The sequence below is a fragment of the Ooceraea biroi genome, chromosome 6 (assembly GCF_003672135.1).
Source record: "Ooceraea biroi isolate clonal line C1 chromosome 6, Obir_v5.4, whole genome shotgun sequence".
Taxonomy (NCBI): domain Eukaryota; kingdom Metazoa; phylum Arthropoda; class Insecta; order Hymenoptera; family Formicidae; genus Ooceraea; species Ooceraea biroi.
Window position 1 is genome coordinate 11,555,372 of NC_039511.1, and position 14,115 is coordinate 11,569,486.

Below are 14,115 nucleotides of genomic sequence, written 5' to 3' on the forward strand. Positions count from 1 at the left end.
GAAGAAATTCAACGAAAGATTTTGAATGTGAAATGATGCGTAAAGTGAGCGAAGTGAGCGGTGAAAAACTACTTTATAAAAAATGCTCATTAGAAGAATCTGCTTAGGGAGCAGTTCATTATCTAGGGTATTTACTGAGCCGACTGACAAGAGCGTCATGGCCGTCATGAGCGTTCAGTTTTCAGTGAGCGCTCAGCGAGCGGTCGTGTTGTTAGTTGTATGCATATCGTACGTCATATAAATATGAGAATTGCAGTGATTTCTGATTTTTTGCTATTAACGTGACGGCAATTGATTGCTAAAAGAACATTACCATTCAGTGACAAACGCGCATGGTGAATTGGTGAAGAATTTTTCTGCGTGATTTTTTTTGTTCACCGTTTGATCCCCGGAGAGGTTATGTGATCGATTCTCGTGGTAATTTCTCCGACTCTGTTGTCTCTGTGTAATTCATTTGCAGATTCTCGTTTCTTAATTACATGCACGCATATCTGAGTGCACATAATTTTGATATAACGCAACAAGAAAAGAAAACTAGTATTTTTGCGTGTGCGTCCCGCACGATTGATCGATTACGTTTAACCGTCGCGCTGTTAACGTTATCATTTGCAACCTTCGATAATTATTCTCGCTTTCATTCTCGTCTTTTCTACCTTCCGATTACTTGAGCATGTCATTTACAAAGGGGGGGAATGTAATATATTTAACGGGGAAGAACAGAGATCGCTTTTTCATGTAGCGATGGCCGGCCCGTCGCGCATGATCTCTCGTTCTCGGTCCTCGTTCTAACCTAACACGTGTTATTTCGTCTGTTCATTTCATCATCCTTTGAAAATTGTTAATTTCCAGGAGGTCAGTCATCAACGGTTAGCAGCTGTGCAGTGCAGCAGGACTCGGCGTGTTACAATTAACCAAAGAATCGATAACGATTGCAGGTAAATGAATTTCCACGGTTGTTATACAATTTCAGATTTCCTATTTTCTTTAAACTGTCTCGTATTTTCGCCGTAAGAAACCACATTTTGTGACTGATATCTGAACAAGAATTACCCTCGATTCGTCCCTACTCTTCGATTTTTACAGACGTTTAAAATTCAAGTAGATTTTTCTTCTATAGAATTGTCTGTGCTATTGTAATAAAATTTGTTTAACATTGCGACAATTGTTGAATTTATTACACGTGTTTATCTTCTGGTGAACAAAAAAAACTTTACGCATCAATGCATGGAACATTTCAGTGCAAATACTGCTGTTCTACTTCTAACCGAAATATCCCCGAACGATGAACATGGCAGCAAGTGCTGGGCTTACGCGTCAGGAGATTCTACTGTTGATGGCGAGGCTGACGTGTGTCGCAGCAATCGGCTTCTTCAGCATGCGCTGGATCATGAATCAGCTCGATCCTACTAGAAGCACCAAGCAAAGAGCTAAAAAGAAGGTACGCGATCGTCGTTACATTTTCCTAAATTGAAAAGTCAGGCTTCAACGGGCCTTCAAATACTTCAAATCAATATTCACCTGGAGCAAAGCCTTAACCTTGGCACTTCAATGAGTTTAGGCTCGCGAGCAGTTACGTAAATTGGCAGAGCACGATAGATATGGACGATCGTTTGACATGGACCAGTTGACGGATTACGAGATGATAATTGCGAATCATCTCGTGGATCCGAACGACATTAAAGTGTCGTGGAACAACATTGCTGGCCTGGATAGCGTTATTCAGGAACTGAAGGAGACGGTTATACTGCCTATACAGAGGAAAGAGTTGTTCGAGGACTCGCAGCTGACTCAAGCACCCAAGGTACTAGTATCGTGTTGACCTTTGTTGAAAAATCCGGAAAACTCGGTAGTTTAGGCATGCTTTGAGCTCGTCACTTTCAGGGAGTATTGTTGTACGGTCCGCCAGGTTGCGGCAAGACGATGATCGCGAAGGCCACTGCGCGAGAGGCGAAGACGCGCTTCATAAATCTAGATGTAAGCATCCTAACTGATAAGTGGTACGGGGAAAGCCAGAAGCTGGCCGCCGCCGTTTTCTCGTTAGCGGTCAAACTGCAGCCCTGCATCATCTTCATTGACGAAATAGGTATGTGTCTCGGGTAACATTTTATTATTTCATGGAATTTTCTGTGCACTGTTGTCGATTTTTTTTTTGAAATAGTTAACATTATTTTAATCTTTATTTTTTTATTTATTTATAATCTCATTTTACGATGGAATTCTTTATGTTAATATATTTCTAATCCCGCGACAGATTCGTTTCTGAGATCGCGCAATTCGCAAGATCACGAGGCCACGGCGATGATGAAGGCCCAATTTATGTCTTTGTGGGACGGTTTAATAACCGATCCTGATTGTACTGTGATTCTAATGGGCGCCACCAATAGACCTCAGGATTTAGATAAGGCGATCCTGCGACGTATGCCAGCGACTTTCCACGTTGGTTTGCCGGTCAGTGTGTACAAATTAAATTAAATTTCTATACCTTACCGATTAAAACGTAATAAACTATGAAAATGTGCATTGTGTATTTTTGAATTTTGATCTACAGAATGAGCAGCAGCGGTCGAAGGTTCTGCAGCTTATTCTGAAAAATGAGCCGATCGCGGAGAATATCGAAATTTCAACGCTGGCAAAGCACACGGAGGGCTTTTCCGGGTCGGATTTGCAGGAACTTTGTAGGAACGCGTCGATCTATCGTATCAGAGACTATCTATGTTCTCAGTACGTACCCGAGGAAGATAAAATATTATACAATAATATTTCACAATAAAATGAAAGCCGTGGATACGTTGTATTGGCTTTTGTAATTTGGTTATTGTATTTCATTTTTTAGCGATGCAGTCAACTACGAAAGCACCAAAACCGACGAAGAGTATGATGAAGAGTTCCACGATACCGTGCGGCCGATTACAATGGAAGATCTACTCAAGTCTTTTAGGAAAATGAGAACGTCGAAACTGCACACGGGCACCCTCGGTGCGAGACAACTGGAATTAGATTAGGGGAGCAATTTAAATCTCTATTAGCCGCGTTGTTTAAGACTGTACTCTTGACAGTTTTCCGCATGTTGAATAGACATTACGACAAATCGATGACGATGGGGGTCGTTCCTCTCTATCGGAAAGTCGTAATCGAGTGTCGATTGAGATTTTTATCGAGATACTGAATATAGCGCAAATAAAAATTAGCAGGTGCGGTGGTTCATAAATCTGTATAGCAAACAAAGGACGTTGTAGAAACTTTTATAACAAAATTAAACGTCGCATTATGATGTCAAGTATGCGACTTGAATGAATAACAAGCCTGTCGTTTAACCTAATTATCTCTAAATTCTAATTTGCGTATGTAGTAGTGAATGCCACTTTCTTACGATCCGTCGAAAGTCCTTATTTCGTCGTATAGTTATATGACGTATTTACATCCAAAGATTACTCTTCAGTCAGTCACAATATTCAAATCCAAAGTGATTAAAAGATTTGAATACAGTTTTGCGTAGAATTGAAACTGGTAGACGTATTAAAAAAATTAGCTAGGAATCTGATTAAGCTATAATGATGTTGAATTGCAAAAAAAGAATATTTTCGACTATGATTCGTGAATTAATAATTAGGTTGATGATGATGAAACTGAGAAAGGATAACTTTTGATCCGGATTTGTTACGTTTAATTATAAAATGCGACGCGAAGTGATATACATATCTTTTTATTTGTCCCCGTCTTTCTCTCTCTCTTTCTCTCTCTCTTCTGATACAAATTGGGAAAGAAGAGGATTATATCTTATCTCACAATTACGTGTATTTATAAGTAATATGCTTTTTTATATTATTTTAGGTTTTTTATATGCCACACACGCGAACATGCATTTCTATGCGCTCTGCCATAAAAATAATGTATTCTTAAATTGCATTACTTTAATCCTTAAATAGCTGGAACTGCAAAATACAATGTGAAAGAGGTAATAGGAATTTTTTCAAAATGTGATATGATATTTGTTTTATTTTTTATATTATTTATGTTTAGTGTTCATTTGAGTATGTAAGTTAAAGAATATTGTGACCAATAAGGATTATATTTTATGTTTAGAGAAACAAAGAGAAGATATATTGAAACGCGATATAAATATATAATATATATTATCTTTATAAATTATACATATTGAAAGAAATACCAAAAAGTTTTATATCGTTGCAGTATTATATCCCATTGTATTACAGTTTCAGTTTTGCAACAGTCCTAATCATTCGTCAGTGTAATATAAATACATGTATAATTGTGTTTTTATTCTTCCAGTTTCATAAAACTAAATAAAATTGATTATTATGCTTTTACGAACAAGTACAAAATTAACATTCGCTGTTTGTATATTTTATGTCGTGTACATATATGTAAAGGTATATATATATAGTATATATAGATATATCATGTGTAATATAAAACTAAGTTAGAAAAATATCTTTTTCCGGTCTTAATTTCCTCAATCAGCAATTCTACCATTGTTACATAAATATGGAAATTATTTAGTCCTGTAAAGATTTTAACAATGTGTAACAAATATAAGGAATATACATATGAATTTTATATATAATATATATGAATGTTATAAAGGAATGTGAAAAGATAATATAACAAGACAATATAAAAATAATATAAAACGTTTCTAGAATTATTAAAAATTTAATAAAACAAAGATATTTAGTAAATCCTAGGACGCATAAGAGAGAGGAAGAACGAAAGAAACAAAGAGTATACGATTTATTTCACTTGGAAGAAAAAGATCTTTCTGCTTCAAGTAAAAGGGGCTAACAGGATGAAGGGGTGACACCGCATCACCAGAGGGAGAGACATTCGTTTCAGAGGAAAAGAATCTTTTATTTACGCGATATAATTCACGAGTGCAAATACAAGTGCCTGCCGATAACACAATCATCGGTGTGCTGTTGGAAAAGTATCGATGCGGGAAACTGACAGTGGCAAGTAAATGATATCGCTTTTCTCTAATTATCTCGATGAGATCGATCCGATGATCCGCAATTAGCGCGGGTGCGATATATCCTTAACGGTATCGTAATTTCGAGTATCGTGCAGCATCCAGTAGCATTAGAATTTAGAGGATTTTCAAGAGGATTCGAGAGAAAGACAGGCTCATTTATCGCGGAGAGCACAAAGCGGATGAAAGAGAACAGAGATACTCGCGAGCGGATATTCGCGGTGCAGTAGCAGCGAATATCCGCGGCGGCGGCGGCAGCGCAGCAGCAGTAGCGGGAGAACCGAGGACGCACGAGCGGCGTTCGGCTACCCCCGCACCGCCGCGCCGTCCCTCCGAAGATCGCGGTTCTCTCGTGTTCTCTCGCGATGACGCGACCGAGGCGTGCGCGCTGAACGAGAAACGCGAGAACGTGCCGCGACGGCGACTCGAGCGAACGTGCGTGCGTGCGTGCGTACGTGCGTGCGTGCGTCCTGGAACGGAACGGAGCGGACCGGACTGGACGGTGGACCGCGGTCGCCTGCGGGGGCTGAGAGGTAAGAGAACGGGAAAGGCACGCATACAGTCGCGGCACACGCACACCGTCATGGTGTTAACGTTAACAGCGCGTGTCGAATGTGTTACGTGCTGTCGCGAAGCAAAGTGCCGGTAATATATCGCCATTGCGCCGCGGTGCGGTCCTCGGGTGGCACGTACGACAGCAACGGTGACGATCGTCCATCCGTTCGTACGAGGGAAAGAAAGAGGCAGAAAGTGCGAAAGTGAGGGAGGGAGAAAGAGAGAGAGAGAGAAAGCAGCGCGCGCGTCGCGTCAGCCGCTCGACTCCGAGTCGCTCGGCTCCGGAACGTCTCTGTCGTGCCTCTGTCTTTTTTTCCCTTCGACTTCGGCGCTGGATCTCGCGGAGGAAACATGTGACGCGACCGAGGGACGATTATCGTGGAGTACCTTCCGCCGCCGAGATCGCCGAGTAAATCATCGTCCGTCGACGTCGGTCGCGAGAAACGAACGCGCCGTCGCTGCCGTCGTGCCGCTCGCAAGCGCGCGCGCGCGCGCTCGCGGGAGGGAGAGAAAGAGAGAGAGAGAGAGAGAGACAGAGAGACCGCGAGAGGCACCGATTTTCTCTACCCTCGCACTCTCGCGCTGTTCTGTTACACGCACCTACACGCGCGCACGGAGAGCGCGAGTGCGCTTAACCTAAAACTCTCGGTTCGTTTCGTTATCATCTTTTTCCAGTCTTTCTCGTCTTTACGGACGTCCCGTGGGCCGGTGTTGCGCGCCGTCACGATAAACGCTGACACGGCGGGCGCGAGAGAAACGGCGCGTCCCGACGGATTGATCGACTGGATCCCGACGCGCTGATCGCGAGCGCGACAGACCGAGACCATCGAGCTCGCGCGAAGTCCTCCTCGGTGTACGCTAACGCTGTCGCGCCTAACCAGCGATGCTAACCTGCTCGCGGTGCCGCGGACTCGAGCGTTCGTGCTCGACGTGAGCGTTCGCGCGAGACCCCGCGAACCCGGTGCTCGTCCCGCATACGCTCCCCCCGTGCGTATCTTTTCTCCCCGCTCGCCGAGAGTCTTCCCCGACCCCGCCGACGAACCTGCCAGGTAAACGCAAGGCTCTCTCCCGTAGACTTTCTCCTTCTCTCTCTTCCTCCTCCGCTGCCGCTGGCCGACTGGTGATGATCGTGATTCTTGTGGTTTTCGGAGCAGGGAATGCCTAGCAGTACGGAGATAAGGTAGCCCGCGGTGGACGATGCAACAGTCTCGGTGGCCAGTGTTCTTGGTGGTAGACAGAGCGCAGTTACGGAGCCTGTGAGAGAGAGAGTTTGCGGTGTGCGTCTCTGTGTTACGTGTCCTCTGTCACTGCGGTCGTACGGACAGCTTCCCATCAAAAGGGCCGCGCTGCTTTCTGTGGAGTTTCCCTGTTGTTGTGTTCTGTGAATCGTGACCACCAGACTCTGGTGATGGTGTGTCGCCATGAAGTGGCAATCCGCGTCCGATCAAGAGCCAGCATCGAGCTTCACGGCGGAGAAATAGGACATGCTCGCTGAAAACATGCCTAAGTAGAGAAACACATGTTCTGGGAATTGATGGGTATATGCTTTTCCTGCAGGAGACCCACCAGTGGCAGGTTGAACAGTAAAATCTCTGAGCACATCTCGGCGTCAGTAACTCCTCTCCATGTTTGTCTGGAGGAACAAAGAAGACCAGAACTGGGCTTATGTGACGCTTCACAAGCTCACAAGCCTCAGGTTAGCGCTTGCATTGACATGCTTCGATCTATTTCACACATACATTGCACATTCTCACAGGTCGTAATCGACTATCAGAGCACAGTGTGTTATTTCGTGTATTATCATATTTATCCTACTTTGGTGACAGGTTAAAGGGACCTTTGAGAATCAAAAAGCAGAAGAAGAGGTTTCCGAGGAGGTGGCGGAGATTGGTTCGCTCGAGGTCGAAGCAGGAGAGTTAAGACAGAGCCAGCCGAGCATGGCCAACACTATCAGTAACATGAAGATGACCAACCCCATAAAGGGGCTCGTCAGCAAGCGTCGCAAGCGTTTCACCGAGGACGGTTTTGATCTTGATCTCACATGTATCCTTTTATTACGCCAATGTTTCGCAAGTACAGTTGCAAAGAGAGATGGATAATTGGTGATTAGAACATTATTCATTGCACAGACAAACCATTGTTCACCCGAGTAAGTTTCTTAATAAAACTTTCGAAACCAGATATAACAGATAATTTAATAGCAATGGGTTTCCCTGCCGAGAAGTTGGAGGGCGTGTACAGAAATCACATTGACGATGTCGTTAAACTACTCGAATCCAAACACAAGGATCATTACAAGATTTATAATCTGTAAGTAGCAGGGAGGAGGAGTGTTTTTTTTTGTTTTTTTTTTTACTTGATGAACGGCCGTGAGAGTCGATGATGATCGCGAATTTCCGTCAGGTGTTCCGAGAGGTCGTACGACTGCAAAAAGTTCAAGCAGAGAGTGGCCACTTACGCGTTCGATGATCACAACCCACCAAAGTTGGAGCAGATCAAGCCGTTCTGCGAGGACGTGCACTCGTGGCTGTCCCAGCACAAAGATAACGTGGCCGTGGTCCACTGCAAGGCCGGCAAGGGTCGTACGGGCGTAATGGTGTGCTGCTACCTACTCCACAGCAAACAGTTTCCCACTGCCACGGAAGCCCTTAATTATTACGGAACTAAACGGACGCACGACAGGTAAGTACCGGGTAAATGCCAGTTTCGAGGGCTTCCGACCGGCCGATCTCGGATCTCTCTTGCTCACTCTCGATTTTATTCGATGCAGGAAAGGCGTGACGATACCTTCGCAAAGGAGATACGTGGATTATTACGCCACCCTTGTTCAGGACGGCTTGAACTATCAACCAGTGACGTTAATACTGCGCGAGATACAACTGGACCCAGTCCCCATTTTCAACGGTGGTCAAGGCAGTAAGATATCCGCAAATATTTCTCTCCGATTTCTTTATATCGCTGTAAAAAAGCCACTTTCAATCATTCTCGCGTCACAGTTTACGAAATGTACGTTCGTACGTTCGCAGGTCTGCATTTTGTAATCTCGGAATCAAACAAACAAGTATTTTCGGACGTTTACGAAGTCCGGAAAGGCACGTCTTCTATAAGCATCCCGTTACACAATGTCGCTTTGAAGGGGGACATACGGGTGGACTTCTTCAACCGGCCGAAAATGAAACTGAAGGTATTACCCACGTACAATTACTTTACAATTAATTTACTTCTTGGTAGATTAATGAATCCGTTGCGATTACGTTTTTTTTTTCCAGGAAAAGATGTTTCACTTTTGGTTCAACACATTTTTCGTCCGCGAGAAAACCAATTCCGAGTACGACAATGGCGAATTACCTGTCGAAAGGTCGGCGAGGGCATTGAGCTGCGACGGCACGGCCATGGAATTGCCGATGGTCACGTCGCACGTGAAACCCCGAACGGGATCGTTGGCGAGCCTCGGTCCTATGCCGCCCACTCTCGTTTTACGGATAGACAAGTCGGGATTAGACGATGCACATAAGGATAAACATCACAAGCTGTACAGTCCAGATTTTAAAGTGAGTTTCTGTCGACACTGCCAATCAGAAAGATGCGATTAGAATTTAATCTTGTAGTTCAAGTGCAAAGTGAAATTCGACGTTCCATTATCGGCGATTATTATCGGTAATTAGCTGCGTTAATTGCAGGTGAGTCTATTTATGCATTGCATGAGCGGTAGCATATCGCCAGCCGTGCCAGCGACGACGAACAGGAGCGGGGACGGCGTGCAGTTGGGTATGGGCGGGCAGGAGACGCCGAGCGAGTCGAGCGAGGCGGACAGCAGCGAGTGCGACACCACCGGCGACGAGGACGGTTGGGAATCCGGTGAGTCATCTGCATCCCTGGTGGTGAACCACCAACACCATCCTCTTACACACAGCAGTAGCCGTACACACGTTAGCGGTGTCCGTCCGCGTGTCAGTCTCAAGGAAACCGCCAAGGCTCTGTTGTCGCGTGGCGATAAGAGCAGGAGTAGTAATAGACAGAGCGTCGCCGGCGCGAACGTGAAGCGTTCCTCCACTTCGTTTGCGCGTCCGACCACTCTCGACACGTAGTAGCTTAACATTGCTTCTCGGTACTTAAAGAGGAAAAACCGTTCACGCGACAACGCCCGCATTTTCCGCCGAAGTTGCGACGCCCGCATCTGCCGCGGAGTCGCGCGGCGTCCCGACACGTCTTCCCGAAGCGGCGCGGCACGTCCCGCACTTTAAACTCGCGCTCCGCGTTTTCCTTTTGCGAGAGAGAACGCAAACGCGACGCGCGCGTATTCTTCGCCGTTCTTTCTTTCGTCGCGGAGTCGCGCGACACGCGCGAACGGTCTCGGTGCATGTAACGTGATGACTTGGACCCGGAGAGATTCGTCGTATGACAGTTTTTTGCAGTGATCATCGCTCGCACTTCTCTTTAGTTTTGTACGATCGCACGGTGGTGCCTCTCGACAATTTAACTGGATGGAAAAATGATAAGTTGCAATAGAAAATTTTTCTTTTTAGTAGAAACTGCTTACGCGATTTTTCTTTATTCAGTGCGGATACTCTCAGGCACACGGAGGAGTTTTGCAAACGTAAATCACAATTTTACATATCACGTTATACCTCAAATAAATTTGTTTTAATTATAAATTCAAACGGGCAGTTTATGTATTGGAATAATGTAATCTTATATATTGAAATAATGCAAATTAATATTTTCGTATTTCTTTGTATTATTAATATGTAATGTATATATATACTTATACAATAAATAATTTCTGTATAACTTTACAATTTCACGATACAGCGTTGCTCAAAGTGATATCGAGTTCATCAATATTTGATTCATCATGTTTTTTAAGGCTGTTTCTAGCCTTTTTACAAACTTGAAACAAATTAGAGAAATCTGTGTAACACTTATTGTATATATATGTATATATAATAATTCTTATCCATTTAAATTATTGGGAAGCACTAACGTAAGTTTCTTTCCCTTCTGTCTCTTTCTCTCTCTCTCCCCCTTTTTCTCTCTCTTTCTCTTCTTCCTCCCTTTCTCATTCATTTCTTGTTACGTTGAGGGACCATGAGCTTTACCTTTTTCGATTCGTTCTTATTGATTAGGATACTATTAGCTGTTGATCAATTCTTCGCGTAATGCTCGATAGTGAAATAGTTAATGTCATTAAATATGCACCTAGTATTTTGAGTAAAATGGATTAGATTATCACGTAGAAATGAAAGTATAATACCGGTGTAATGTAATTTTAGCAACAAGGGAAGATGTATATTCGGGGTATAGTGATGAAATGACAATAGCCCAAAATCTTCGTTATACTATAACGCTTTAATGCACTCTGCGAAGAGGGATGTATACTTTTTCGCTTTAACGAATCACATCATATTTTTCAAACGATCGTAAATAATATGTGTCATGGGCATTTATTCATATTGTTAGATTTAATGAAACAAATGTACGTGTATACTGAGAGCTGTCGGTATAAACTATTTTAATTTAAAAAAAAAAAACTTAGGTTCCGTTGTATCTCGAGTATAATAAGAGAGAAAGTCATACGCAAATTCCTGGTTTTTATTTCGCACGATTTATTATTTAAATTCAAGCGAAACGGACTTCACTTTTCTAACAATGTATTTTTTGCATCTATTTTTATCAAGCAACATTTTTATTGAAATCGTATGTACGTTTGCAATCGATTTTTTTTGCTTCGATAGAACTCTTCGATAAACTAGCGTTATTGTAAAATCCGCAGTGTTAGTGCCTGCAACACGATAACATATTTTTATTCGAAAGTAAATACAGCGTTCTTTTTTTTCTATTTTTAACGCGCGAAATCGCAAAATGGTACGACACTTCTATCGATATTAGAACACGTTGAGACTGCGTGAAAACTCGTTTCTTTTCTTTTATTTCTGTTTTTATATTTATTTATGTTGTTTGCGGAATAAAAGCAGAAATATCTAATTAACATGTAATTTACTTGACAGTGTTCTCATCTAATCAGAAAAAACTCTGACTTTTGTATTTCGCTTGAATTCGTATTTCTTTCTTAATAGATTAAACCGTTGTAAAAAGTTTTAATTAAAAATATTTTATTAAAACAAGCATAAAATTATCATATTGGAAAATTTGTAATTTACATTTGTAAGCATTAGACTTGAATTATATATAAAGAACCATTGTAATTTTACCTTAAGTTAATTGAGAGAATCGATAATCGTATACCGAAAAAAAGAAGAAAGGAAAAAGAATATAAGATACATATGCAATCTGCCTGTACAATATTTATACATCTTGGACATTTTCTAAACACAATTTCAAGTTCGCATTTTTCGTGCACATCTTATTCGTGTCAAAGCACTCTATTTCCTAAGGTTAACGTTGTTCATTGACCATGTACCTTGTGATTATAACTACGTGATACATATACACATACATACATGTGCATATATACATACATTCATACATGTAGAGATACATATATAGGCACATACAAATGTATATGTATATATATAGCCATTAGAGAAATGTCTCAATATATAATAGAAGAGTTTACTAACGCGTTACATTCGACATTTTTGTGTGTCGGGTGTTTATATAGTCTGAGAAATACTTATTCCACCAAAGTAAATTATAGTACAAGCCCTGAACAATTTATTCGCTGTTGATGTGATCGCAAATGAAAAACGAGAAGAAAATGCAAACCAACGGTTTGAAATTCAGTTTTAAGAAGCGGTGTTAAAACTGCAATCTTTCCGTTCGGTTCCGAGATTTTTCGGCAAGTTCAGACACGCAGGGAAGATCTTTGTTGAAGGTTTATCGACAACGACGAAGTACAAATATACGTAGAAACCCAGCTTTTATACATGTTGCGCGTTGTAAACATTGGGATTAACGAACCGTGGGTGCTGAATAACTAGATAACAATTTTTCTACTGGTAATAGTAACTCAAATCAAACGAGACTCAGACTTAAATGGAAATTAGGGAAAAAGTATACAGGAATTCTATAGGCAGCGTATAAAACAGAAAAGAAGGAAAGTGTGAGTGTAGATACAAAACCAATTGTCTTTCTATATATGCTTTTTTTAATCTATACAAAAGAATTACGAGATTTTAGATTTAGACATAACTGTCGTTGCATAGCGAGAACTATATATTATGTATAATATAAGAAGATATAAATTATATAACGCATACACGCGCGCGCGCGCGCGCGCTTCGGGATCATACGTGTATATAGTCATTACGTAATTAATCTATTGTATAGTATAATTGAGACTATCGAGTTCTACGAGTTTATTTTTGTTAGGTTACTTAGATGAAATTATTATATTATTAGTAGAAGATACAATAATTATGATATTATAATAATTCTCGATTAGCGAGTTATGTATAGCACGTTAAGCATTATTGGTATTACATTATATTATATTGTCGGACTACTCCTTTTCTTGTACAAGGCTAAACTTGTGATACCATAAATCCAAGTGCGCAACCATAAATCGGAATTTAATTATATCACGTCCATCCGCAGTAAGAAAAAGAAACAAGACAAGAAAAAGCGCGCGCGCACGCGCGTGATAAAGATTTCAAATTTTATAAGATTTAAAAATATTTTTCATAATTTTTATTCGTAATCAATTATAATTATTTCTAGCAGATAATGAAAGTAGAATACGCGCTGTAAGTTTCACCTACATTTCTGAATGTGTAGACACACAATTATATTTATTGTACGATTATAAATAAAATTGTTAACTTAAATAGACATAAGATGAGGATGTCGATAAGATTTTCGTAAGGACCGGTATAAGAAATGCCCATAATCGTGATAAATAGCAGAATTAGTTTGTCAAATGGCTAGGGACTCGCGAAGTGTAACTTTGATTAAAGTTCTTGGAGTGCTTCGATGGCCCTCTCCTCCCACTTCCTTTCTCCCCGAAAGTTAGAATTAAGTATTCGTTACATGATTTATAAATGTGTAGCGATTAATTATGTCGATATATCCTCGTAAGGACTACTTAGCTCGATAAATTGATGGGTTGTATACAGTATCTTGTATCGAACGGGGACCATCTTTTATTCTCGATTTTTTGATCAATTTGGAATCGATTTTGCCTCAGCAAAAACGGATAAATAAAAATCTTATTTGTCATTTTGTTTGAATGAAATAAAATTTTTAACAGAATTAAAATTTATAATTTAAGGACCACACGAGGATCTTATTTAATGTTGAAGATATTGAAAACTCACAACAGATAATTCTCGTAATTTAAAAAAAAATCTAAAATTAGCTGAGGAGTAAGAGGTGGTCCGACTAGATTCGATACGTACACTCTGTATTACGGAATCTGATTGTTCAGAGAGAGATCGGGAAACATGAGCCCCTCTTTGAGTTTATCACAATACTTTTGTGGTTGTAGTATTGAGATTCGTATGATTTTATGGGACGCATGGATGTTGGAATGTATTTAACAGTGTTGACGAAGAAGTGGATTCACTCTCGTTCTTTCATTTCTTTTCCCTTTCTTCGTCTTCCCTCCTCTCCCC

General features: G+C 41.2%; 2 protein-coding genes across 8 annotated transcripts in view; both read left to right on the forward strand.

Annotated features, from left to right (window-relative positions):
• Positions 1–169: 169 nt before the first annotated feature.
• Positions 170–4,573, forward strand: LOC105284142 (ATPase family AAA domain-containing protein 1-B). Its single transcript, XM_011347433.3, has 8 exons — positions 170–417; positions 850–935; positions 1,239–1,438; positions 1,559–1,801; positions 1,882–2,083; positions 2,252–2,448; positions 2,549–2,721; positions 2,834–4,573. The coding sequence occupies exons 3-8, from the start codon at positions 1,283–1,285 to the stop codon at positions 3,000–3,002; spliced, it is 1,140 nt and encodes a 379-aa protein (XP_011345735.1). The 5' UTR covers positions 170–417; positions 850–935; positions 1,239–1,282; the 3' UTR covers positions 3,003–4,573.
• Positions 4,574–5,369: 796 nt separating this feature from the next.
• LOC105284147 (phosphatidylinositol 3,4,5-trisphosphate 3-phosphatase and dual-specificity protein phosphatase PTEN) overlaps positions 5,370–14,115 on the forward strand; it is a 77,820-nt gene continuing 69,074 nt past the window's right edge. For 5 of the 7 annotated variants that reach the window (XM_026970309.1, XM_026970310.1, XM_026970308.1 and 2 more), the window contains exons 1-8: positions 7,024–7,238; positions 7,369–7,585; positions 7,723–7,852; positions 7,946–8,224; positions 8,313–8,458; positions 8,569–8,726; positions 8,812–9,093; positions 9,223–9,400. In XM_026970309.1, the coding sequence (XP_026826110.1) occupies positions 7,062–7,238; positions 7,369–7,585; positions 7,723–7,852; positions 7,946–8,224; positions 8,313–8,458; positions 8,569–8,726; positions 8,812–9,093; positions 9,223–9,400 (1,567 nt within the window). In that variant the 5' untranslated portion in view covers positions 7,024–7,061. Of the gene's footprint in view, positions 5,521–7,023; positions 7,239–7,368; positions 7,586–7,722; positions 7,853–7,945; positions 8,225–8,312; positions 8,459–8,568; positions 8,727–8,811; positions 9,094–9,222; positions 13,833–14,115 lie in introns of those variants that run through there. The other 2 variants (XM_011347455.3, XM_011347448.3) reach the window with 2 other exon arrangements.

What these genes read in the sequence shown, in the direction of transcription:
- LOC105284142 (XM_011347433.3), top strand. Translation starts at nt 1,283, where the DNA reads ATGAACATGGCAGCAAGTGCTGGGCTTACGCGTCAGGAGATTCTACTG. An exon ending in CATCTTCATTGACGAAATAG is followed by an intron (nt 2,084 to 2,251) that starts GTATGTGTCTCG and finishes ATCCCGCGACAG; the next exon opens with ATTCGTTTCTGAGATCGCGC. An exon ending in AGAGACTATCTATGTTCTCA is followed by an intron (nt 2,722 to 2,833) that starts GTACGTACCCGA and finishes TTCATTTTTTAG; the next exon opens with CGATGCAGTCAACTACGAAA.